General features: G+C 38.6%; 1 protein-coding gene across 6 annotated transcripts in view; it reads right to left on the reverse strand.

Annotated features, from left to right (window-relative positions):
• Positions 1–266: 266 nt before the first annotated feature.
• CCDC141 (coiled-coil domain containing 141) overlaps positions 267–26788 on the reverse strand; it is a 202173-nt gene continuing 175651 nt past the window's right edge. For 3 of the 6 annotated variants that reach the window (XM_087861817.1, XM_045806220.2, XM_045806219.2), the window contains 5 exons: positions 25746–25929; positions 23159–23271; positions 18858–18974; positions 4384–5228; positions 274–2020 (listed from right to left, as the gene is read on the reverse strand). In XM_087861817.1, coding sequence (XP_087717943.1) covers positions 1753–2020; positions 4384–5228; positions 18858–18974; positions 23159–23271; positions 25746–25929 — 1527 coding nt within the window. In that variant the 3' untranslated portion in view covers positions 274–1752. Of the gene's footprint in view, positions 2021–4383; positions 5229–18857; positions 18975–23158; positions 23272–25745; positions 25930–26788 lie in introns of all 6 variants that reach the window. The other 3 variants (XM_087861825.1, XM_087861829.1, XM_087861823.1) reach the window with 3 other exon arrangements.

The raw sequence follows: 26788 nt of genomic DNA on the forward strand, positions 1-26788 counted from the left end.
CTCAACATGGGAATAGCAGTTAGGCAAGATATGTAAAATATGAGAAACTGAACAAAATGAATAGGAGACTTAAGAAACTATGAGTTCCCTAGGACATTGTATATATAAGCTTTTAATCGGTTTCTGATGAAATTTGGAAGAAAATAAGAGATTTAATTGTTTAATTAAATTGATGCACAGAAAAAAATGTCAACTTTACTTAGCCACACATTTCATACCTTCAAATATGAAGATATTAATTAATATTAATTAATATTAACTTGAATATATTACATTTAAATATTTTATTATTGTAGACAGTCTTGTAACAACATAATTAATTCCTTCCATTCATCAAAAATCTATAATAAATTATTCTTTCAACTAAAGATTTTGCTCTACCATGATAAAACTATGTTTAAAATTTAAAAACAAATGCTTCTCTCATTCATGTTTACTTTTAAAGGGAACCAAAAAAAGGTCCTTCTGAATAATATATTTCAGAAATGCATAGAAAATTATTCAATGTTAGTGATAATTAAAAAAAAGAATAGAATTCACCTTATGTTGTCTTATTATACACTTTTTCCCCTATATCATACTAAATGCGTCCTCCTAAATTTAATTTCAAGTCTTTGAAAAGATGTAATCTTAAGAAATTAGAAAGGAATTTAAGTTCCAATTCATAAAACATCACCTTCCCACACGGGAAAGGTTGGAAATCAGAGACTAATACCACTCCTTTAATATGCTAAAGAAAGAGCATCTGAACAAAAATAGTGGGCAGGAGACAGTGTGACGATAAGTTGCATCAAACAATATAATTACCTTCAGCCTTCATAGAATGCTTTCCATTTTTCCAATCTTTATAAGACATGAAATGAAAACTCTCAATTGCCCGAGAGGTAGATGATGAACCCATTTTCCAAATGGGAAACTGAGTCATTGAGATGTCTTTACCACAGGCTGCAAAAAATGGTCAGCAGCAGAATCAAGAGAAGATGCCGGAGGAACAGGTTGCCGTCGTATATGTGTGGCTGCCCAAAACGTGACAGTGGCCGACCGGAGTTATGCTGGTCCATCTGCACCCTGTGCTCCATTCCGCTCTATGACAGGTACAGCCGATGGAAGTTTGAAACCCCATCTGAAGTTGACAGCACCTCTACTCGCCATTGTGAAACCCGCGAGCTCAACATGAGGAGTGATTTTTTACAGTGGCCTCCTCAGACTTAGGAAGGTAAGCGAGGTTGAAACTACATAGAATGTATTTCAATAAATGAGATCAAGACATGAAGCACATGAAAGGACAGCTTATGCGATAAGGTAAATTACAGCTTCACTGCAATGTTTCTACTGTTATTCTACGGAGACATTTATGAGTACAATTGAAAATAAATTATCAAACAATTGGATTTGAAATTTAACTCACATCTCTCTGCTGATGTGAGCCTTGATATACATGCTCTTAAATGAGGAGGGAATAAACATAGTGTAATTTTACTGGGCTTTATATTGAGCACATCTTTTTCTAGAATACAAAAATGTATGCTTTTCCACTGCTAAGAATTTACCAAGCCCCTCAAATACACTAAAACACTAAAGAAAGTGTGATTATTTTGCTGAGTTTGGTATTAGCCAAACAAACAACATGGCTAGAATGGGGGCACACTTGAGGAGAGATGCAGGAAGATGGGGGAGATGCAGGAAAATAAACAACCGCAGTGTTGTTCTTTACACTCGTGAGAATGACGACCAAGAGTGCCAACCCCACAGTTACTGTGCGAGGATCCAGTACATTAGGGACACACTAATATAGATGACACACAGTGTTACCCAGTTTATTCTTGTGATTGGCGGCCTGTGGTTACCTGTCACATGGAGGATGACATTGGAAGAGAGAATGCCACTAGAGTTTTGGGCCCGAGCCACATAGAGGCCTGCGTCTGCCTCACATACCTTCGGAATGAACACCGAATGTCTTGTCTCCTTGTGTAAAACCTGTAAGTGCCCATCTGCAGACAATTTCTGGCCCTTCTTGTACCTGAAGCAGAGAGTCAGTTTTTAAAGTCAGAATCACTGTATATTCACATCATTTCCAAGCTCTAAAAGCCATTGCAAACAAGCCCTTTACCATTGCAATACTGTCTCTCTAGTATTAGCAGGAGCTCTGCAGCTACCATAGATCCCAATGGGGCCACTCATCCTTCAAGCAGAGGTTGGAGACTTGTGGCCTGAGAAGTGCTTGATGGGGTCAGACCATACTTTTCAAAAAATTGAATTTTTCAACAAAATTGAACAGTTGGAATATTGCACATGAAAATTCAGATATCCAACTATTCTTTAAAAAAACCAAAAAAACAAAAAAACAGAGTGCTTGGCTGGGTCAGTTGATTGAGCGGCTGACTCTTGATTTCAGCTCAGGTCATGATCTCAGGGTGGTGAGATCGAGCCCCTTGTGAGGCTCCGCACTGGGCCTGGAGGCCGCTCAAGATTCTCTTTCTCCGTCTCCCTCTGTCCCTCCCCGCCCCCCACCTCTCTCTCTCCCTCTCTAAGACAAACAAACAACAACAAAAAATTCCAGACCATCTGGTCACAGAGGGCCACCATTTGCTGATGGCAACAATTACCTAGAGTGTGAAATGGCACCCCTCTATTTGGCTCCTGTCATCTTTCAGCTGCTATGGGATTGCAGCCTGTGACTTCTGGGGATCTGTATGAGTGAGACTCATCATCTCATCATATTCACCCCATAAGATCCATGTGAGAATAAAAATATGCTGTTTTAGAACAAGGTACTTATACAACATTTCCTGGCAAAATGAGTTCATTTCATTTTTATGAATTAATTTCATTAGAATTATAAAAGACATTTACATAATTGGATTATTACTGTTAATGACATGTTTCTAAAAGTTTCCCATGAACACGAGTATTTAGCTGCCTCTTTTTAGAAAGTAAACAATTTATTTTATGTATTCTAGATTCTTGTTTACTTATACCCATGTTCCTTCACCTAAGAAGTAGTGACAAAACTGAATCATTTTCTGTTCCCATTGCCTATGTGATAATTTTGCATTTTTATGAGTGTCCTAGGAATGTGTATTTCCAAGAGGTTGCCAGTTGCTAATTGAGCAAAATTGTTATAAATCCAAAAGCAAGATATTTTTTCACAATATTGTGATAATTCTTCAACAATAAATACTAACCAAGTTATTTGTTTTGTGGCTAAAACCAAGAAACACTGCAGACAACATTTTTCTTTGGGATGAACTGATATTTAATAATGAATTAAATATTTTTTAAATTCATAAATATGAAATTCCTGATCTATAAAAAAACCATGCAATTGTAAAAACAATAAAATAAAACAAAAGCACAAAAACACTTGTGCTACAGTGCAGCCTCTTTCCATCATCTGAGAGACTAGAATTTTCTTTTACATAACCAACTCACACTTTAAGCATCGTCAGTGGGCACACGCAATAGTTGAAACTGTTAATGTAATGTCTACTGAAATACTATGATAAATAAATGCTATTTTACTTATCTTAGTTTATGGATATGAATTCAGTCTCACCTATTTGTAACTTTGTCCTCCGATAAATCTACTTACAGATGAAAAATTTCTAAATGTTTAGAAGTAACCCACGTAGGGAGAAAGTGAGAACTACTTTTAAAACAACAGTGATTCAAAACCTGTGTTCTGCAGTTTACTTTCTATTAAAACAAATACGCTAAAAAATAATGTCTCCAGAGAGAAATCCTATTGTTCACAGCTCAGTTATTACACCACCTTTCAAAAATGGGTTTATTACCTGTCACTGGGAGCAACTGTGAAAGAAATATTTTTTTTCCATCTCTCACACTGAAGAAATTTATGGAAAGAAATCTTAAGTGAAACACACAAATATTACAAAAGTGATGTGTGACTTCTGTCGGGAAGAGGGAAAAGATGAAAAAGGTAAATGAAAGAAAAGGGGGAAAACCCAGATCTTATGTTTTTTTATTGAATATGGGATGTTAAGCTAAGAAAATGTCATGCTTATCTAGAAAAAAGCAATAGGAAAGAATTTCAACCCACAATCTTCAGAAATGTGGAATGTTAAACTAATACCAAAAAAACATACAAAAAAAGAAAAAAACACCCCACAAAAGAGCACAGCTAAGTTGCAGTGCTTTTGGAGTTGGTTAAGTTACTATTTCCTGTGGTTTCTTTTGTTTCTTCCAGGTATTAGCCATGCTGTGCCTACAGGGAGGGTTGGGGGATGGTGAAAGGTTGAATCATGCAGAGTTGCAGTGTTGCAGAGTATTAATCAGCTATCCCTAGCCCTTTAAATTAGCGCACACAGAATGCTTTGCTCAGTCATTCAACGTGTTTATGACTTGTCATTATAAGCTACCCACCATGTCAGTGCAGGCTCTGGAAATCCTGTTACTTCAACTTCCAAAGTCACTGGAGAGCCTTCCATGACAGTTACATTAGACAGGAGCCTGGAGAAATTAGGTGCCTGGCCAGCAAGGCTGACCGCAGTGTTCTTTGCTGTTGTACATTTCATCTCCTCCTGGGGGACCATTTGCCTCTGATAGGCCCGCCTGGGGCCTGATGGAAACCCAAGGCCTGAGCATGCATCCTGGGAAGCATGCAGCCTGTCTCGGGTTTTAGGGACGTTATTATCAACATGCACTTTCTCCCGTGTTTCTAGCAAACTTCCCTGAGCCTGAGGGTGCTGCTGTGAAGCTCTCTCATGCACTTCACTCGGCATGCTCTCTGGATGTTTAGCACTGATTCTGCAGAAGGCAGTACTTTTTTCCAGAAATCCTTGGGAGGTTAATGGGAGCTCAGCTTTGAACTGGGAGTAAGGCCTCTCAAAATGACTTGAGAATGTTTCTCTCTTATTGCAAGCATCAGCAAAAGCAGCAGGTGGTGGAATGCCCGATTCCTGGGCCTCCCCGGGACTGCTGGCCCCAGTCTGCATCCTGTGGCTGCTCATGTGCAGGCTGAGGGAAGGGCTGGCGCGCTCCTCCACTTCCATGTCAGCCAGGGCAAGGGGGGAGCCGGGGCTTCCTGGGAGTGGAGGCAAGGAGATGTCATCGGGTGAGACACATTCACATTCTTCTCCTGAAAGGGTGTCTGCAGGCAGGAGCCGGCCTTGGACAGCACCCTCTCTGTCAGAGGGCAGCTGCTTCAGGTGCCGTAGGTGCTGACCGTCTCCTGTTCCACTGATGGCCAAAACACCTGCTCCCTGAGCCTTCGAAACAGAAAAGCCAAAGCTTCGGGTTAGTCACTGAGTTTTTTCCAGGTCTCAAACTCCATCAGATGGACAATCTGAGAAAACCTACAGCGAGTTAAAGCTTAGGGCTTTACACAAGCGGTACAGAACTTGAAATCATCGGTCTGTTTAATCTGGGCCCAGTCCCATGCCCTGACTAAGGAACTGGTAAACTGACCTCCAGTCTCTGAATGAAATGTGATAAACCTTGTGAAACAGAGGTGAGAAAGTCCTAGTTTTCATCTATAATGAAGTGGTTGAAATGGATCAGTGTCTTCCAAATCATGATCTGAGGAATCTCCTCCCACCAGCAAATTCTGCTCTGTTTTATTTGTCTACACTCAATGGGGACGCATAGTTCCTAAATCTCAGAGCCTCCCTTGTTAAGCAATCCCTTGGACCCTCCTAAGAATAACCCCTCTTTCTTTCTTAGGAAAGCTATTCTTTATTATTATTGTGGTGGTAAAACATGTACAACATGACATTCTAAGCATTTTTGAGTGTATTGTTCAAAGGCACTAAGTACACTCACATTGGTGCAACCATCTGTCATCCTTCTCCAGAACTTTTCCAACTTTCCAGACTGAAACTTTGTACCCATTAAACACTAAATTTCCCATTCCCCCGTCTCGCCAGCCCCTCCTACTTTCTGTCCTTATGAATTTGACAACTCTATGTAGCTCATATGGAGAAAGCCATTTTTAATGACTGGTTTTATTTTCTTAAAGCCCCTTATTTTTATTCTTCTACTGAAAATATCTATTGAGCACCTGTTTCCTACCAGTTACCATGCCAGGCATTGGTGAGATGAAATGAGTAAAAGTAAACCCAGTCTCTGCCCTCGGGGAGATAATAGCCTAGTGGGGGAGGTCGATATTAATGGGACAATCACACGTTATGGTCTTTCACAAGAGAACACAAGATATAAAAGAGGAACACCTGCCACTTATCATTCCATGCCATGTGAAGCACACGCACCGTGAACAGCATTACTTCACCTCCTGCTTATGCTGATCTAGTACTTCTGCCCACTGATCCACGTCCATCTCTGGTTTCAGAAGATGCTCAAATATCCTTTCTGGCATAGACTCAAAAGAGCATTGAAGCTGAAAGGGGTCTCATCTATCTCAACCTGTTGTTTTACATCTACTTTTTTTTTTCTTTTGCCTTTCCTCAGTATTTCGGTGCCTTTTTACTTACTTAGCAATTACCAGGTTTTGTCCCATTGCTGCTGGTTGCACATAAGAAAGTGAGGTCTTGCCTTGACTTTGAGTTCTTCATTTTAGATCATTGTCCTGCCCCTGACATATACTTTCTAAATAATTTTTGAGAAAAAATGTGTTTTCAGGTTGAAGATCAGAAGCAAAAACAAAACAGTGTTCCTTCTACTCCTCGAGAGATATGAACTATACTCAGAGTAAGCATAAGCATAGCTTTAGAGAAAGTGGTTTCCTTTAGCCATTTAGCACAAGTTTACATTCTGGTTCTAAAAGCAAGCCAGAAGTCCTTGTTATTTAAAAAAAAAATTACTACATAAGCACATAGCCAGTAGGAACTGCCCTCCTTCTTTTGGTTTTCCTACTTTGGCTTAGCTCTGCCTTTATTTTCTTTTTCATGGGGACTTTGATCCAACTTCCTGTTCAGTCTAGGAAATCTCTGTGACACTCTGGTAGCCTCTGTCTGAACGCTTTTTCTGAAAAGGTGTTTTCTTTGAAAAGAATTTTATACTTTACTTGTGTTAAGAATCTCTTCCTATATTTAGCAAAGATATGCCTTCACTCAGTATCCAAGAATGCATCTGAATTGGCCCTCCTAGAACGACATAGATGTCTAACTGCTCTCCTCTTTTAGCAGCCTTTTAACTATTTGGAGAATTGGTGCCACAACCTCTCAGTCTGTTTCATTTACTAAAACCTCCAGGTCTTCATCTGCCTTGACTCTAGGACTTTTATCATCCTGGTCACCTTTTGGGAAGTCCCACTCCTACTGGGCTATAAGCTCCTTCACAGCAGGGACATTTGTTGATTTGAGGGTCATCCATGGCCAGGCAACTTCTTAATGACTTCTTTGGGTAACCTATGTCTCTCCAGAGAAGAATAATATTTAAGAATTGTCTGAAAATTTGCAACAAGCTTAGGAGAGAAACTTGAATAAAAATCCAGTCTAGTCTCCTCACTCCTCCCTCCCTTTAGGGGAGGAAATGACTCAACCAGCTGCTGGTTCAGACTGAGCATGCTCAACTCTGACTTTTTGAGGCCTCTCTTGTGGATCTGCCTTCCAGCAAATGTGTGTATTCACACTGGCTTTAAAGTCTGAAAAGCCCTGTACAGAAAGCCTGTGGTTGTCTAGCTGTGCACCCAAGTGTCGGGGTAGGCAGTTTATCCAAATCAGCGATGAGGTTTTAGGAAACACCCTAGAAAAGTCCAAGGGTTGTTCTCTAAGCCAGCTTTTACTAGTGATTGATTCCTGACTCCTGTGCCTCTTGTTCAGATGGTGCCAAACTCAGAAGGAAACCAAGGAATATTATTTTTTTTTTACCCCCTACAATTCCTAAAGGAGAAAAATACTGTCCACAGAAAATAACACTACCAGATAATTTTTACTGACAATAAGAGAGGAGTGTTATCAAATCTTTTTCAAGAATCATTTCAACTTATTAATGCTCCCCCTAAATATGTTTATATCCAGGATTTATTTACTTTCAATGGGAACTAATCAGTGGACCAACATCTCCTTGATCTACACGATATATTTTTGTTAAAGTGATGCTATTAGTTCTTTTTTTGTTTCTATAAGAACCAGATGTGACTATTGATTCATACTGAACTTTTAATCTGCTAAAATTTTCTACCTTCTCTATTAATGCCATTGACAAAATTGTTGAACACTGCAGAGTTTAGGACAAACTCAGATGTCTCCCTAAGGCAAGGCACACTGTCTTCCCGGTTGACACTGTTGAACTACCTAACATTCTTGGAGCATTTATACCCTGACCAAACTCCTTTAGCTCACATCTTTCCACCTACTGTAAGAGAGAGATCATGAATGTGTTTATCAAAGGACTTTTTAAAATCGCAATAAATTTTGCCTATGGCACTAACCTAGAATTATCCATTAAATAATCATCTCACAAAGCAAAATAAGGTGAATTTAATACAATTTTTCCTGAGTCAATCCATGTTGGCTCCTGGCACTCTGCCTTTATTCTCAAAAGCAAATAAGCCTTCAGTTTTTAAGTCATTATAGAATTTTACAAAAATTCCTTTTTAATTAATTAATTTTTAAAGTTCAAATATGATTAACATAGTGTTATATTAGTAATGCATTGTATGGTAAGAGATGGTAGCTACACTTGTGGTGAGCACAGGATAACATATAGACCTGTCGAATCACTATGTTGTACACCTGAACAACAGTACTTCAACTTAAAAAAAAACAATAAATTATAAAGCAAATGATTAAAAGGACCTACAATAAATATTTTTGATGCTGCCAACTGTAATTAAGCATTATTACTATGTGCCATTATTTTTTTCTTTTTACAGTGATGTAATTTATCCAGGCAGGTGGATCCAGACAACTTTCTCTGTGTGGTGAGAGAGTACTGATTAACCTGTGGGTCTTATGTTCTACTCCATCTGAGCAACTGACCCCCCATATTAGTCTGGTTCTAAGTCTGTGGGGGGAGTTAAGTAACTGATTCTTAAATTTTTAAATTGTTTTCTCTATGATATGTTACCTCCAAACTGGACTCTCAGATAATGTATATTGAAGAGAACTTTGAAAACATAAATTTGTTTTATATTATTTGCACTTCTTGGCATGCAACAACAAAATATCACTGTGCGGTGCGGGAATGATGCCTTCACTGACTGTGTGTCCCTGGCTCTGAGTCACACACGAGAGGATTGCTATACCTCCTTGCAAAAATGAACTGATTCTATGTAAGTATGTAGTTTAAATGAGCTCAGTTCAGAAAAGGCTTCCAAATTCCCTGCTTTTGTTGGCAGTATTTTCAACCTATGAGAATTAACTAGTACACCTGCATTTTAAACTGGTAAATCATTTCCCAGCTATCATTTCCTTTGTGGCCCAGGAAAGCCCCTAACTTACAGCTCGTTTATATGCAGCAGTTCCTTGTTCTCCTTTGGTCTTGGGGAAAAAGTCAACATGTCTGAAATTCAGGAGAATGGGGCTGCCTGCCCAGTTCTGACATTTCTTTCTGGGATTTGTGGAGGCCAAAATATTTGCTCTCTTTTAGTCTCAGTTTCCTCAACTGTACAATGAGATTTGATCATATGATTGTTAAATCCCTTCTAGCACTTGAATGCTGTAACTCTAAATGTGGGCATTGCAAGCCTGCATCCTCTACCGAATAGTTCTGTGATTTTGTGGGAGTCTCTTTATATTCTGGGCGTCCATTTAACCTGAGGAGTTTTCAGATATTACTATGGATTTAGCTACAGTGCTCACCTTGGAAGTAAAGTACCATCACTAATCTGTCAGCAGTGCAACGGTCACTGCATTTACTAAATTGCCTAATTCCACCTGCTGCATTTGGGGATTTGAAAAATGAAAAGCACTTTATTAACTCCAAGAAAAAATCCTGTGATGAATATATTCTTTAATAGTCTGGTGGAATTGTCCTTTTTTAAAAAAGTTTTTATTTAAATTCCAGTTAGTTAACATACAGTGTAATATTAGTTTCAGGTATAAAATATAGTGATTCAGCACCTCCTGGTGCTCGTCACAACAAGTGTACTGGTTAATACCCATCACCTAGTTCACCCATCCCTCCCTTAACCATCAGTTTGTTCTCCGTAGTTAAGAGTCTGTTTCTTGGTTTGCCCCCCCTCTCTCTTTCCCCCTTACATCCTTAAATTCCACATATGAGTGAAATCATATGGTATTTGTCTTTCTCTGACTGATTTAGTTCACCTAGCATAATACTGTAGCTCCATCCATGTCCTTGCAAATGACAAGATTTCATTCCTTTCTATGGTTGAATAATATTCCATTATATAATATATATTTGCATATGTATACATATATTAGGTATATATGTATATACATGTATATGCATGTATATATACATGTACATATATGAGTATACATGTATATGTATGTGTATATATGTATACATATTATATATATACAAACCACAACTTCTTTATCCACTCATCAGTCGATGGACACGAGCTATTTCCATAATTTGGCTATTGTAGACAATGCTGCTATAAATATGGGGGTACATGTATCCCTTTGAATTAGTATTTTTGTATTCTTTGGGTAAATACCCGATAGTACAATTACTGGATTGTAGGGTAGTTCTATTTTTAACTTTTTGAGGAATGTCCATACTGTTTTCCAGAGCGGCTGCACTGGTTTGCATTTCCACCAATAGTGCAAGGTGGGGGGTTCCCTTTCTCGGCATGCTTGCCAGCACCTGTTGTTTCCTGTGTTGTTAATTTTGGCCGTTCTGACCCGTGTGAGGTGATATCTCATTCTAGTTTTGCTTTACATCTCCCTGATGACCAGTGATGCTGCACATCTTTTCATGTGTCTGTTGACCATCTGGATGTCTTCTTTGGAGAAATGTCTGTTCATGTCTTCTGCCCATTTCTTAACTGGGTTATTTGTTTTGGGGGTATTGAGTTTGGTAAGTTCTTTATATATTTTGGATACTAACCCTTTGTCAGATATGTCATTTGTGATTATCTTCTCCCATTCTGTAGGGTGCCTTTTAGCTTTGCTGATTGTTTCCTTTGCTGTGCAGAAGCTTTTTATTTTGATGAAGTCCCAGTAGTTTATTTTTGCTTTTTCTCCCTTGCTTCAGGAGACATATCTAGAAAGAAGATGCTATGGCTGACGTCAAAGAAGTAACTGCCTGTGTTCTCCCTTAGAATTTTAATGGTTTCCTATCTCACATTTAGGTCTTTCATCTGTTTTGAATTTATTTTTGTGCATAGTGTAAGAAAGTGGTACAGTTTCATTCTTTTGCAACTTGCTGTCCAGTTTTCCCATCACTGTTTGTTGAAGAGACTATCTTTTTCCATTGGATATTCTTTCCTGCTTTGTTAAAGATTAATTGACCATATAGCTATGGGTTCATTTCTGGGTTTTCTATTCTGTTCTGTTGATCTATCTATTTTTGTGCCAGTATCATATTGTTTAATACTACAGCTTTGTAATGTAACTTGAAGTTTAGGATTGTGAGGCCCCAACTTTGCTTTTCTTTTTCAAGGTTGCTTTGGCTATTTGGGTCTTTTGTGGTTCCATACAAATTTTAGGATTGTTTGTTCCAGTTCTGTGAAAAATGCTATTGGCATTTTGATGGGGATTGCATTAAATCTGTAGATTACTTTGGGTAATATAGGCTTTTTTGTTGTTGTTGTTGTTACATAGGCTCCACACCCAACATGGAGCCCAATGCAGGGCTTGAACTCACAACCCTAGATCAAGACCTGAATAAAATCAAGAGTTGGATGCTTAACTGACTAAGCCACCCAGGTACCCCAGGCAGTAGAGACATTTTAACAATATTTATTCTTCCAATTCATGAGCACAAAATGTCTTCTATTTCTTTGTGTCATCTTCAATTTCTTTCATCAGTATTTTATAGTTTCCAGAGTATAGGTCTTTCACCTCTTTGGTTAGGTTTATTCCTACGTATATTATTGTATTTGGTACAATTGTAAATGGGATTGATTCCTTAATTTCTTTTTCTGCTGCTTCATTATTGGTGTATAGAAATGCAGTAAATTTCTGTGTTTGATTTTGTATTCTGCAACTTTACTGAATTCATTTATGAGTTCTAGCAGTATTTTGGTAGAGTCCTTTGGGTTTGCTATACAATGTATCATGTCATCTGCAAATAGTGAAAGTTTGACTTCTTCCTTGCCAATTTGGATGCCTTTTATTTCTTTTTGTTGTCTGACTGCTGAGGCTACAACTTCCAGTACAATGTTAAATAACAGTGATGAGAGTAGACATCCCTGTCTTGTTCCTGACCATAGAGGGAAAGCTCTCAGTTTTTCCCCATTCAGGACAATGTTAGTTTGGGGTTTTCACATATGGCCTTTATTATAGTGAGGTATTATTCCCTCTGAACCTACTTTTTTGAGGGTTTTATCATGAATGGATGTTGTACTTTGGCAAATGCTTCTTCTGCATCTATTAAAATGATCATTTAGTTCTTATCCTTCTTTTATTAATGTGGTGTAACACATTGATTGATTTGTGAATATTGAACCATCCTTGCAACCCAGGAATAAATCCCACTTGATCACAGTAAATGATTTTTTTGATGTATTGTTGGATTGGGTTTCTTGTATTTTATTGAGATTTTTTTGCATCCATGTTCATCAGGGGTATTGGCCTGTAGTTCTTTTTTTTAGTGGAGTCTTTATCTGGTTTTGGTATCAGGGTCATGCTGGCCTCATAGAATGAACTTAGAAGTTTTCCTTCCTTTTCTATTTTTTTGTAACAGTTTGAGAAGAATAGGTACTAACTCTTCTTCAAATGTTTGGTAGAATTTGCCTGTGAAGCCATCTGGCCCTGGACTTTTGCTTATTGGAAGTTTTTAGATTACTGATTCCATTTCTTTGTTGATTATCAGTCTGTTAAAGTTTTCTATTTCTTCCTGTTTCAGTTTTGGTAGTTTATATGTTTCTAGGAATTTGTCCATCTCTTCCAGGTTGTCCAATTTGTTATCATATAGTTTTTCATAATATTCTCTTATAATTGTATTTCTGTGGTGTTGGTTGTTATTTTTCCTGTCTCATTTGTGATTTTATTTATTTGAGTTCTTTCTCTTTTCTTTTTGATAAGTCTGGCTATCCTTATCAAATTATTTTATTAATTTTTTTCAAAGAACCAGCTCCTGGTTTCATTGATCTCTTCTATTGTTTTGTTTTGTTTTGTTTTGTTTAGTTTCTAGATCATTTATTTCTGCTCTAATCTTCCTTCTACTGGATTTAGGCTTTGTTTGTTTGTTTGTTTGTTTGTTTGTTTGTTTGTTTTTTCCAGCTTCTTTAAGTATAAGGTTAGGTTGTTTATTTGAGATTTTTCCTGCTTTTTGAGGTAGGCCTGTATTGCTAATGTACTACCTCTTAGGACAACTATTGCTGCATCCTAAAGGTTTTGGACTGTTGTTTTTTCCTTTTCATTTGTTTCCATGTATTTTAAAAAATGTCTTCTCCTGGTTGACCCATTCATTGTTTAGTAGGATGTTGTTTAACCTCCATGTATTTGCGGTCTTTCCAAATTTTTTCTTATGTTTGACTTCCAGCTTCAGAGCATTGTGGGCAGAAAAGGTGGTATGTTTTCAATCTTTTTGTATTTCTTGAGGCCTGTTTTATGACCCAGTATGTGATCTGTTCTGGAGAATGCTCCATGTGCACTTGAAAAAAATGTGTATTCTGCTGTTTTAGGATGGAATGTTCTGAATATATCTGCTAAGTCCATCAGGTCCACTGTGTCATTCAAAAGCATTGTTTCCTTGTTATTTTCTGTTTAGATGATCTTTCCACTGATATAAGTGGGATGTTTAAGTCCCCTACTATTCTTGTATTATTATCAATTCCTTTATATTCATTATTAATTGTTTTATATATTTGGGTGCTCCCATGTTGGATGCATAAATACAATTGTTATATCTTCTTGTTGGATTGCCCCCTTTATGATTATATAGTACCCTTCTTTTTCTCCTGCTACAGTCTTTGTTTTAAAGTCTAGCTTGTCTGATAAATATTGCTACTCTGGCTTTCTTTTGACATCCATTTGCATGATAAATGTTTCTCCATCCCCTCATTTTCAATCTGCAGGTATCTTTACGTCTAAAATGAGTCTCTTGAAGGCAGCGTATAATGGGCCTTTTTTAAAAATCTATTCTGACATCCTAACTGTTTTGATTGGAAGGTTTAGCCCATTTATTCAAAGTAATTATTAATATGTATTTATTGCCATTTTATTACTTGTTTTGTCACTGTTTCTGGAGATTTTCTCTGATCCTTTCTTGTCTTTGTCATTTTTGGTCTCTCCTTTGCATCAAAGAGTCCCCTTTAATATTTCTTGCAGGGCTGGTTTAGTGGTCATGAACTCCTTTAGTTTTTTTGTTTGTTTGTCTGGGAAACTCCTTATCTCTCCTTCTATTCTGAATGATAGCTTTGCTGGACAGAATATTCTTGGTTGCATATTTTTCCCATTCAGCATGTTGAATATATCATGCCACTCCCTACTGGCTGGTCATTTTTCTGTTGAGAAATCTCCAGCTAGCCTTACGGGTTTACCCTTATAAATTAAGAACTTCTTTTGTCTTGCTGCTTTAAGATTTTCTTTATTGCTGTATTTTGCAAATTTAATGGTAATATGTCTTAGTGTTGGCCTGCTTTTATTGATTTTGATGGGAGTTCTCTGTGCCTCCTTGATCTGGAGATCTGTCTCTTTCCCCCAAATTAGGGATGTTTTCAGCTTTTCTTTTTTCTTTCTTTCTTTCTTTCTTTCTTTCTTTCTTTCTTTCTTAAGATTCTTTATTTATTTGAGAGAGAGAGAACACAAGTTGGGAGGAGGGACAGAGCGAGAGGGAGAAGCAGTATTTCTGCTGAGCAGGGAGCCCAACATGGGGCTCAATCCCAGAAACCTGGGATCATTACCTGAGCTGAAGGCAGATGCTTAACTGACTGAGCCACTCAGGTGCCCCGCTATTATTTCTGCCAATAAATTTTCTTCCCCCTTTCTCATTCTTCTTCTGGGACTCCTATAAGATGAATATGAATATTATTATGTTCGATGGAGTCACCGAGTTCCCTAAGTCTATTCTTGTGTTGCATAGCTCTCTTTCTCTCTTTTGTTCAGCTTCATTTTTTTGCAGTATTTTGTCTTCTAGGTCACTAATTTATTCCTCTGCTTCTTCCAGCCTGATGTTCATTATATCAAGCCTATTTCCAATCTCATTTATTGCACTCTTCAACTTTAATTGATTCTTTTTTAAGTCTTTTCTCTGTGAAGGGTTTCACTGATGCTTTCTATTCTTTTCTCAACTGCAATAAGTATGCTTATGATTTTTGCTTTAAATTTTCCATCAGGCATGTTACTTATATCTGTTTCACTAGATCTCTGGCCACGGCCTTATCTTACTCTTTCATTTTGGGATAAATTCTTCCATCTTCACATTTTGTCTAAGTCTCTGCCACCTTCTGTGTTAGAAAAGACATTATGTCTCCTGCTCCTGAAAGTAACAGCCTAATGAAGAAGAAGTCATGTAGTGCCCAGTGCCTGGCACTTCAGGGAGTGTCTCTGGTGTGTGCTACATGTGCTCTGATGTTGTGTTTTGGCTGCTCTATCCTTCAGGCTTGTCATCTAGAGAGGCTCTCTTGCTTGTTGTGGGCAGTTTTGGTCCCCTGCCTGCATGTGGTGAGTTTTAACTACATGTGCTCTGGTCTGCTTGTGAAATGAAACCAGACACCACCTCCACCAGAACTGAGGCCCTGCAGAACTGTCTGGTTGGGAGACATGGTGTGGGCAGGAGTTTGTACTGGTGTTCAAGAGAGGGGCTGCTGTGCTAGGACTGAGTCAAGCTTGATTGAGAAGGGCAGTCCTGTGAAAGCACAGGGGTGTGGGACTTGGTATAAGCAAGTTAGGCAGCTAGTGTTGGCACTGCACTGCTTCCCATAGACGGCTCTCTATGCTGAGGAGTGGGGGAGGAAAAAGGTGTCATCCAGCTCCTTTGTTCCTGGAGAGGCATTCCCATAAACACTGCCTCTCAGGGATTCACTCCACTCCAAGAAGAGTGAATAATCTCCCCCACTGTGTGGCCCAGGTGTTTTTCAGATTGCTGTTTCCATGCTGTCTGTCCCCAGGTTGTTTGCCTAATGCTCCTCTCTAGGAGCAGGGCAGTGACCTCTGGGCTCTATTCCAGCCAAGCCTGCTGATCTTTTAAACTCCAGGTTTTGAGCCCTGCTGGTTGCAAGAACTCACAAAATTCAGCCCCTCTTGTTTTCCAAGCTGGTGTCTTTGGGGAAACGTTCTCTTGTGCATTCTCCTGTGTGCTCTTCTCTCAACCTTCTTTCCATCCACAGCACCCTGCCCTCCACAACACCTAAGATCTGTTTCTCCCCTAAACCACATCTTTGTACTTCTTACCTTCTTTGATATGGCCTCTTCTCTCCCTTTAGTTGTAGAGTTTATTCTGTCAGGCTTCAGGTCAATTTTTGGGATATATAGGATGATTTGATAGTTATTTAGTTGTGTTTGTGGGACAAGAGGAGCCTAGCTCTCTCCTACTCTGCTGCCATCTTCTTCTGACCAAACACTTCTGGAATTGTTCTTTCTGAGTCAAATAACTTTCCAAGGAAGATCAACACCATTTGGGTTGGACACAGAATTGGACACAATGATTCCCAGATAAGCTTTTTTTTTTTTTTTTAACTTGGTGATTTTTGATATCTGTCCATATGGTTTTTTGGGAAATCATTATATCTGACCCATTATATAAATGATAGAGACATTTAAACGGCAAATGTGATTGAGCTCTTTAAAGGAAAGATTACTGCCATCGTTTCATTTTGCTATCTGTGCCAACTGCACCAGAATGTATATGTGAGATGGTGTCAGTGAGAGTTCTTGACAGCTATCATTGTGGGCCTTCACTTTTATACTAAATAATAGATGACCTTTTAATTTATATTAAAATAAAATTGATTTCTCAATGAAAATAAACCTTGCTTTTTTATTTAAAGGAATCTGTTCCTTTAATTTTTTTCTAAGAAAAATAAATAAAAGCAAGAAAATCCATATTTACCAGGTATAAATGAGTGTGTTTGCTTTGGTAGCAATGACTTTCATTTCAATTCTTAGTAAATGGGTGTGGTTGACAGTGTAGATAATGTGCAGAATTTAAAAAATAAGTTGAATTTAGTATCTCTTAGAAACCTAGTTAAGAAGGGGCACCTGGGTGGCTCAGTCAGTTAAGTGTCTGCCTTTGGCTAAGGTCATGATCCCAGGGTTCTGGGATCGAGCCCCACATCGGGCTCCCTGCTCAGTGGGGAGACTGCTTCTCCCTCTCCCTCTGCCACTCCCCCCTGCTTGTGCTCTCTCTCTCTCTCTCACTCACTCTATCTAAAATAAATTAATAAAATCTTAAAAAGAAAAGAAAAGAAAAGAAACCTAGTTAAGAAAATGTGATGCATTGAATGTTATTCTTTACTATTTCAACTAGTTAGTCTCAATCAAGGGTGATTTTGCTCCCCAGGGAACATTTGGCAATGTCCATGGACATTATTTGTTTATAACAACTGGATGAGTATGTGGGGGGAGGGGGGGCTGCCACTGGCATCTAGTCGATAGAGGCCAGTGATATTGCTAAATATACTATAATGCACAGGACAGCCTTCCACAACAAATAATTATCTGGGCCAAAATGTCAATAGTACTGAGATTGAGAAACACTGATAGACCAATCACAGTAACCAAAGACCATTTGATATAAGACTAAGATTCAATAAAGTGATCAAAGTTTGGCAGCTGTCCTTTGCTTCAGAGTAGAATCAGGGTTTAAATGCTTCAAGACCATCCCACAAAAAAGCCAGTTTGCATAATTATACTTGCTGCCTGGAGATTGTATAATTCCAAGAGACCTTGACATAGATTTAACCTGTGGAAAAGATTATGGAAGGTTATATAGAAGATCTAAGAATTGTACTGACTTCAAGGAAAGACAATCTTTCTCCATGAGATAACTATAAGTGGGGAGATATTTATTTTAAATTCTCATGTCACAAGAAGTATACTTTATTAATTTGGGAGCAGTTGAAAATAATGTTGACTCTGTTCCTTCAGTTTCTTGGGAGAAAGAGAAACACTAGAAGCAAACTTGGCAAGGCAAAAAGATAGGAGCTAATTATAGTCCAGCATCTATGAATAGAGAGTGAGCAACTTATACTGAAAATCTGTAATGATGTGATTTAAATAATGCTTTTGAAATCATGAAACATTCGCATTTTGTGAATATTTGCAGTTTTTGCTACATGCTTAATTTATCCGTAATACATAGATTTTAAAGTAATTAAAATATTTCTCTACTTTAGTATTTATATTTCAGTTGGATTCTATGTTTTGGTATATGTACCTGGAAATATCATCTTAGAGATAGCTTTAGTGGAATAAGACACAAGCTAATTTCATGTATTAAGGTTTTCCAGTGGGTAGTATAAAACAACAGAACTATAGCTTGGTGGTATGATAGAGAGAAGTCAAATTTGAAATTAGGATTGACTATAACAAGTAAATGGGAAAGGCAGCTACAGGTGGGAGAAATAGAAGTGGTTTGGAGTGACAGTATGGTGACTGAATGGCTGTCCCAATACCACTGCACAATGCTGTGGTCCCACTATTAAATAGGAGGTGCTCGGAGGGAAATAGCATAGGTGGAAGAAGAAGGACTAAGTAAAAGATAGAAAGGAAGTACAGGATAAGGATACTCACATTGCATGTACATTGAAAGATTTGATTCAGATATATAAGAAGGCTTTAATTCACTTTTTTTTTCAATGAACAAGGACTCTAACCTCAAAACAAAATGAATAACTGAGATCACATAGTTGTCTTTACCTTATCCCTTTCTCCATTGAATAGTGTCTGCTTGTTTCTTGCTGGTTCTTTTAGCAGGTCGATAAAGTCATCATGGAAGTCTTCCAAATTCACATTTGTCTTCAAAATGTCTCCCTGCTGTACAAAGCAAAGGTTAGTGAGAGCCTGGGCCAGGAAAGTTGGAGGTACAGCGCTACACAATAACCACTTGGAAGAAAGCATAGGCTACTTGGAACCTTTCAGCAAATGTATTCCGTAAGAGACTGACTACTCCCATGATGTGATTTATAAAATTATCTTGTCAAGCTCACAGTTCCCCATCTACCTCACTCCTTTCATAAAATTCATTGCCAGTAAAAACTAGTTGTTCAAAAGCCCTGCCAGAACAAAGTCATTATTGCAGTAGGATATACTTGCAGGAGCGTTCTCTAGAGAAAGGAATCATTGTGCATGGCAGTCTAAGTCATTAGGAGAGTCTGGGGGAGCAGTGCTGAGGAAGAAATGTCTGAAGATTTTGGTGAAGAAAAGAGGAAATCCAGAGAATTTACATAAGCAAATGTTTGGGAGACTCATGAAGAGAGGAAGAAAATAACTGGGTATGGTAAAGAAAAAAAAAAAGAGAACAAAGCGTTCTTCCTGTGGGTGACGACATTTTGCTCCTGTAGTTCATGGAGCTGCTTTAGTCATGGAAGTACAGGGGTTTGCTGCTGGGGAGCCCCTGTGAGGGCTCAGAAGACCTTGTAAAGGTGAAAGGAGCCTCAGGTACACCAAGTTTAGGATGATGGATTATATCATACCAGAACATTCTCTATTCCACCTGGAACAGGGCCGTTAGATAGGCCTTAAAGAAACAGCACACTCCTCAAAGTGCATGCACTGCTCTATGGACTCAGAGAATTAACAGGGAGAGATTCAGGTTTTAGTCTACTCTAAAACATAAGCTGGTTGGTGTTAGTGGATAAGTTACTCTGCTTAAGTACACACTTGTTATCTAATTTCAAAATGGCTGCTGTTGTGGAAAGAATGCTAGATTTTGAACTGTATTTAATTCTAGATTACACCACTACTGATGGTGAGGCCCCAGGCAAAGCAATTTTTACGTTCTTCGAACTGTACCTCTAAAACAAGGAAAACGGGGCACCTAGGTGGCTCAGTTGGTTAAGCATCCAACTCTTGGTTTCAGCTCAGGTCATGATCTCAGGGTTGTAAGATCAAGCCCTGCATTGGGCTCCACACTCAACACTGAATCTGCTGGTGCTTCTCTCCCTCTGCCCCTCCCCCCTCTCATGTGCTCTCTCTCTCTTCCCTCCCCCCCAGAATAAATAAATAAAATCTTCAAAATAAATAAAATAAGGAAAACAACATTTGCCTTACCACCATCATGAGGTTATTTGGAAATCACTGAAGTAATACATATGAAAAGCCTTTGTAAATCTCAAATTGTTACACAAAGAGAAAGGATTATTATCACTATTTCAGCCTTGATAGGGTTCCTCGGCCTATTTTTAATAACCCCTACAAAAGAGCCATAGCATCAACCTTAAAAACATAAAAACTAGACATTTATGCTCTCATGCAAATATCTGTACAGTATTAGTAAGCATTCTTTGACAAGCTTTTGTTCAGGCTCTAACTTGTAAGAGCCTTGCTGTTGCCCATAACCCCTGCCAGAGAGGCCCTTCCTCATTTTTATATCCACCCAAATCTAACCTTTTTGAGCTACTGAATGATTCTTCTTCTCTGTAACAATCCTTTGAGTTTTTAACTACAAATGCCAAAACTCTTTCTGGAGAATTTGCTTTAGGCAAAGCACAGTGTTAAATGTTGTGTGGGACCCTGATCTGAACAGAGCCATAGGGTTTCCTCAGGTGCAATCAAGTAGGTGGGTTGGGGTAGTGATGGTAGTTACATGTGATGATTATAGTAGGAAAGAACACAAGTGTTCTGGGGGATCAGAGAGGCAGGGACACAGCCTGAAAAGGAGTTGCAAAGGAGGCAACATTTGGGTTTGACTTGGAGAGATGGTAAAATCGAGATAAACAGAGAGAGAAGGTCATGTACATGAAGTCTTAGAAGCAGAAAACTCAGGAATGTGGTGAGACAGGGACCTACAATGAATATAGAAACACACTAATTTGGAAAGACACTCCGCCTCTGAACATTGGAGGCCTTGAGTTTCAACTTTATTTGGTAAGCAACGAAGAGTTTGCAGTGAAGTACTTTGAGTGTAAAAACGATAATAGCATTTAGGAAGGGTTTAGGAAGGGTAATCTAGCTAGAGTGTATAACTAGGAGGCTTCTGACTAGAGCAAAAGAGAATCCAAGTGATGGGTTGAAAATGAGAAAAAGATGGGGCGCCTGGGTGGCTCAGTCATTAGGCATCTGCCTTCAGCTTGGGGTGTGATCCGGGGTCCTGGGATTGAGCCCCGCATCGGGCTCCCTGCTCCACTGGGAGCCTGCTTCTTCCTCTCCCACTCCCCCTGCTTGTGTTCCTCTCTCTCTGGCTGTCTCTCGCTCTCTGTCAAATAAATAAATAAAATCTTAAAAAAAAAAAAAAAAGGAAAAGAAAAGAAAATGAGAAAAAGAGGGTGCAATCCTGACTAAGGGGTGTGAAATGAATAGGGAATGAGGAAGTGGGCAGAGGGAGTGGCAAGAGCTTTCAGAAAAATGGCCATGAAGGTGAAAAGCAGACAGGGATAAGACAGTAAACTTTGGGGGCGCCTGGGTGGCTCAGCTGTTAAGCGTCTGCCTTCAGCTCAGGCCATGATCCCAGCGTTCTGGGATCGAGACCCGCTTTGAGCTCCCTGCTCGGTGGGAAGCCTGCTTCTCCCTCTCCCCCTCCCTTTGCTTGTGTTCCCTCTTTTGCTGTCTTTCTCTGTCAAATAAATAAAATCTTAAAAAAAAAAAGAGTAAATTTTGTTAATTGGATCTCACTTGAAGATGTACAACAGAAATGGGAGGGCTGTGTAGATAATAAAGAGCAAAGAGTCAGAGGAAACAGTGATTTGGAAGTCAGGAGAAGAAACAGATCCTTAGAGGGTTGGGTGGAGGTGGAGAAGAAATGATTGTTGTTAAAAAAGATAATATGCATATGGCACATTCATACATTACTGGTGGCTTTAAAATTATAAAATGTTTATGGAATGTAATTTAACATATGTATATTAGAAACATTAACAACGTCATGTTCATTTACCTAAATCTCTGGAGAGTTTATGGGTAGGGTACAATACAAGAGAAAAAAAAATCTTTATGTGCGAAGATGTTCATTGCAGTGTTATATAAAATGGTAAAAAAGTTGAAAATCTAGTTTCTTAAGGAGTAAAGATAATTCGGTCACCCCTCACTATTTTGAACAGACTGAGTACTCAAATTTATGACATGGAAATTCATACAGAAAAAAATGGTTGCTAGAAATATAATTCTTCCGTGAACTATAAGAGCATCCTTATGTCTCGATACCGACAATGATCACAATAATTATGAGTGTCTTCACATTTCAAATCTTTGGGTTATTCTGTGATTAGGTTCGCCTATTCACTCCATTGTACAGACCAAGAAACTGAGATGCAAAGAGATGAAGTAATTTACCCCAAATCACAAATCCAATAATTTGGAGAATTGGTATTCCTCGGCAGCTGTGTTTTATTCTAAAGCCTATGCTCTTAATTACCTCACTATTCTCTCCATCCTAAGTAACCAGTTCTTTCAGCCAGTTGTTAGAACAGTACTAATGAAGCTAGTTTTCACAAAATACAGACAAAACAATATACGCATTTTTCTCCTTAACTGGATTTGCCTAGGCATTAGATATCAACATATTTTCTTTCTATTCGATAGTCCATCAACTTTTATTTCATGAAGGATGCTAATGATTAGTTTAATACTTCCACGAAGCTAAATGTTCAATAAATATAATACCTGAAGATTTAGTTTTATTTTCTCTGGGGCCACAATTTGGAAGGGAAAAAACCTTCCATTTATTATTTGGGAATGAGAACATAAAGCTACTTAATACAGACTTTACTTTGATTTTAATGGCACACATTTATCCTTTAGGATGTGATCCATGAAAATGTAAATGAGACACCTTAATTGTGTTTAGCCCTCCTTCCCAGCAATATTTTTCTCTGCAGTGATGGAAAAGAAACAGAATTAATTATCAGAAACACCCAGATAATTATGTTAGAAAGCTGTGAAACAAATGTGCACATTATGTCCCTTGAGAATTTCTATTAGAACATCTTTGCACTAGAAGACACTTATCAACACATTTTTATTTATATCACTTGAAAATACATATTCTGGGAAGAAGAAATTACCTTCAGCTTTTCTTCAAGCTCTGTGAGAGAGACACATAATTCAGTGATAGATTCAAGAACCTCTTTGTGTTTTGCCACTATTTTCTCAGCGTATTTCTGCCCATCTTCAAAACCTGGGGAGGAGAAGGGACAAAATACTATTTCTGAGGTCAAATCCTTATCAGAAAAAAAAAAAAAATCCCAGGCATTAATTCACCTCCCCAGTGTCTGGTGTAAAGGCTGGTAGACAGTAGGTGCTACCACGGAGCGAGTGCTTATTATTTGACTATGACTAAGCACTTTATATGCCTTAATGTAATTCTCCTTGGATTCTCTAGGCTCTAGTGCATTTTACAAATGAGGAAACTGAGGCTCAGAGAGCCTCTTTAGGTTACCCAGACAGTGACTGCAGGAGCAAGGATTTGAAACCGGGAATACAGACTCCACAGTTGAGACTAAGCTATATTTCACGTTGTCACGGGCTGAATTATGTCTCCTCCAGAATTCGTATGTTGAAGCCTCAATCCCCAGTATCTCAGAATGTTATCACTTTGGAGATAAGATCTCTAAAGAGGTGATTAAGTTAAAATGAGGCCCTGAGGATGAGGCCCTAATTCAGTAGGACTGGATCCCACTGGTATAAGATAAGGGAGAGACACCAGGGTGAGCATGTGCGCTGAGGGATGCCCATGTGAAAACACAGCAAAAAGACAGCCAGCTGCCAGCCAGGGAGAGAAGCCTCTGGCGACACCAACCCTGTCAGCACCGCGATCTTGTGATCTTGGACTTCCAGCCTCCAGCACTGTGAGGAAATGAATTTCTCCTGTTTCAGCTGTCCAGTCTGTGGTAGTTTGTGATGTTAACCCCAGCAAACCAATACACACTTTGCATACTTTTCCTACTGTGTTTACTGTAACATGGCTTCTAGGTCTAGGCTGGGGATTCCTGAATGAAGGAAATAAGTTTTATTTGTCTTTATTTCAGCCACACCTCCTCACACATAATTGGTACTCAAAAATTTTTTTTGAGATAAATTTATTTCCATTACAGTTCTGGGTCCAGTGGTGCTTGGGAGGCCTGTAAGAGTTAATACAATATTCCTAAAGCTTCTTACTTATTGCAAATTCTAAAAATTGCATAGCTTCCATACTGAGCAGATGAAGATTCATGCCATTTATTTGTCCAAGGTTTTCACTCAGTGATTCATTTATTCACAGCATATTTGTTAAGCACTTAGTATGTATCATGAAGCAGTAAACTAGCAGATAAAATCCCTTCTCTCATGGAGCTTACACTCTGGTGTAAAAGCCAGACAACAGACAAAAAACTATACAACCTGTCGGTTGGTGACAAGGGCCAGGAACACAAAGTGGGGTGCAGGCTATGCATGAAGGGATGGGAATTTAACTAGTGTCCATCTTTGTGAGTACTTACTGTGTCCTGAAATGGAATAGGCACTCAAATACAGTGACAAAACATGCTTCCCTTGCCCTCAAGGAGCTTATGGTCAGTAGAGAAGACAGATGAACAAGTAATTTCACTGTAGCGTGGAAAGTACAAAAATAGAGGGAACCATACACAATGCTGTGGAAGCAGAGGATGCTCACAATTTTTAGTACACTTCTCCAGTAACTGCAGTAAAAGTGAGACATCACAACTGTTTTCATTAATTTTTCAATCTATGTTATTATTTTTATGTTTCTATCTTTTTCCCTTAGAAAAGCATCAATAATTTATTCTCAATAATTTAATATTAGGTAGTACAGTATATATGGTTCTACACATTTTTGTGGCTACCCATGGATAGAGATTTAAGTCACATGAGAAGATATCCCCCTGGCAGCAATGTGGGCAGCCAGCTGAAGCATTTTGTGACACCCGTTGCTGTCTTCTTTCTGAGCTAGATTTTCCTGGCCACTGGGAACTACCCTTGGTCTACAGGAATAGTATCAGGGGATTCATGAAACTTATCCCTCAGCACCCCCAAGGGCTGTCATCACCCAGAGGGTTTCTTAAATGAGGGCCTCCTTTAGAAAGATTCCTGAGACTGACAACCGTATTATCTTTCCTGGTCATGGAGAAGAGAAAAGCAGAAGCAGTGACATGATAATTTGAGTTCTCTTGTTTATTCCACAAGGGAGAGGAAGGCAAGGGAACAGTTTCTTAAATCCACAAACCACACCCCTCATAGAAATATGAGGCCTGTAGACGTCGATTTTAGCTTAACACCCACTTAAAGTATTATGGGAATTTTGCATGGTTTTCAAGAAACACCCTTGTGGAAATGAGGTTTTGTTTTTTGTTTTTTGTTTTGTTTACATAAACTGTTCTGGTTTTATTACCCTGGGGATGATCAACAGGAAGAGCCGAGAAAAGAGAACAAAGGAGGGTTTACAAAAGATAGTTAAAATCCAAAGGCTTCCATTCCTGCGGGCAGAAGTTCCTTCCTCTATTCCCTACTGTTTACTTTGTAGATACAGAGTCTCTTGCCTGAATAATTGCTGTAGTGAGGACCCTGAGGGCTTGCCATGCTCTGCTTTCTGCTGGGTTAGGTTCACCATAGATTTGTTCAACGGCAAATTGCTGGATATTTTAAAAGAGACCTCACCATATAAGCGCTGAGCCAGGTCATTGATCTCCTGAATCCTTTCTTCTTGCTGAGGCACTGAGGGCATGATATACTTATTGAACTGCTGGTGGAGAATTTCCACAGCTTCCTTTGTCGTGCACTCTGTGGAATATTTTCCAACTCTTACAACTGTGGCACTTGCATCTTCATACCAAAAGTGACACTAAATTAAAATGGGATAAAACATAAAGAGACACCATCCTTCTAAATTTCTTCATTTTGACCACTGGAGTATCAAATTTCAATTTCCTCAAACTTTATAATCACATTAGTTTGAACTTTCTAAGTCATAATAAGGAAAATGTCAAAATATGATCATAGGCTTGTGCACTAGGGTATTAGAGTTAGATAGGAAAATAAAAGTATGGAAATTCATTTGACTTTCCTGCTTTCTTAGATTTGCCTGAAATATACTTCTTAAGAACATTGCAGACTTACAAGAACAGGAAATATAAAAAGCATATGGCACTAAAAAGAATTCAAATATCAGCTAAAAGAAAAAGAAAAAAGCCCAAATATACAAAATCTTGCCTAAATAATTGAAATAATTAACACTACATGGATAAAGTACTTCCTGATTAACACTCTAATAAATAAATTCTCTTTTAAGAATGAGATTTAGTTTACGGGTTGAGGAAGTATCATCTAAAGAACAGCAGTTGACTTTTTTTTTTTTTAATAGAAGGTACTCAAGTCATGTTTTCAAAGCACAGTGGAGAATTGAGACAGTTTCTCACCAAAAATACTAAATAACTGTGATGGAAGGAATGTGTCTGACCAAGGCCAGAGCAATTATGATGAGTGAGAAATAGAAACACATGACTCTGTTAGATGCTGGCTTTAAGCGCAGCCACGGGGCCACAGCGAACCTATCGCTCAAACAGAGAAGAATGATCATCCGCATCTTCCTTACTGCGGTGTTAAATCCAGAAGCTGCTGCATCCGTGGTAAAAAGAGACATTCTGTGTCACAGAACAATGCGCCACAAAGAACTTCAGGTGTGGAATTTCTTCAATATGAAG

The sequence above is a fragment of the Ursus americanus genome, chromosome 1 (genome assembly GCF_024610735.1).
Source record: "Ursus americanus isolate L20-20 chromosome 1, mUrsAme1.1.p, whole genome shotgun sequence".
NCBI classification, from domain to species: domain Eukaryota; kingdom Metazoa; phylum Chordata; class Mammalia; order Carnivora; family Ursidae; genus Ursus; species Ursus americanus.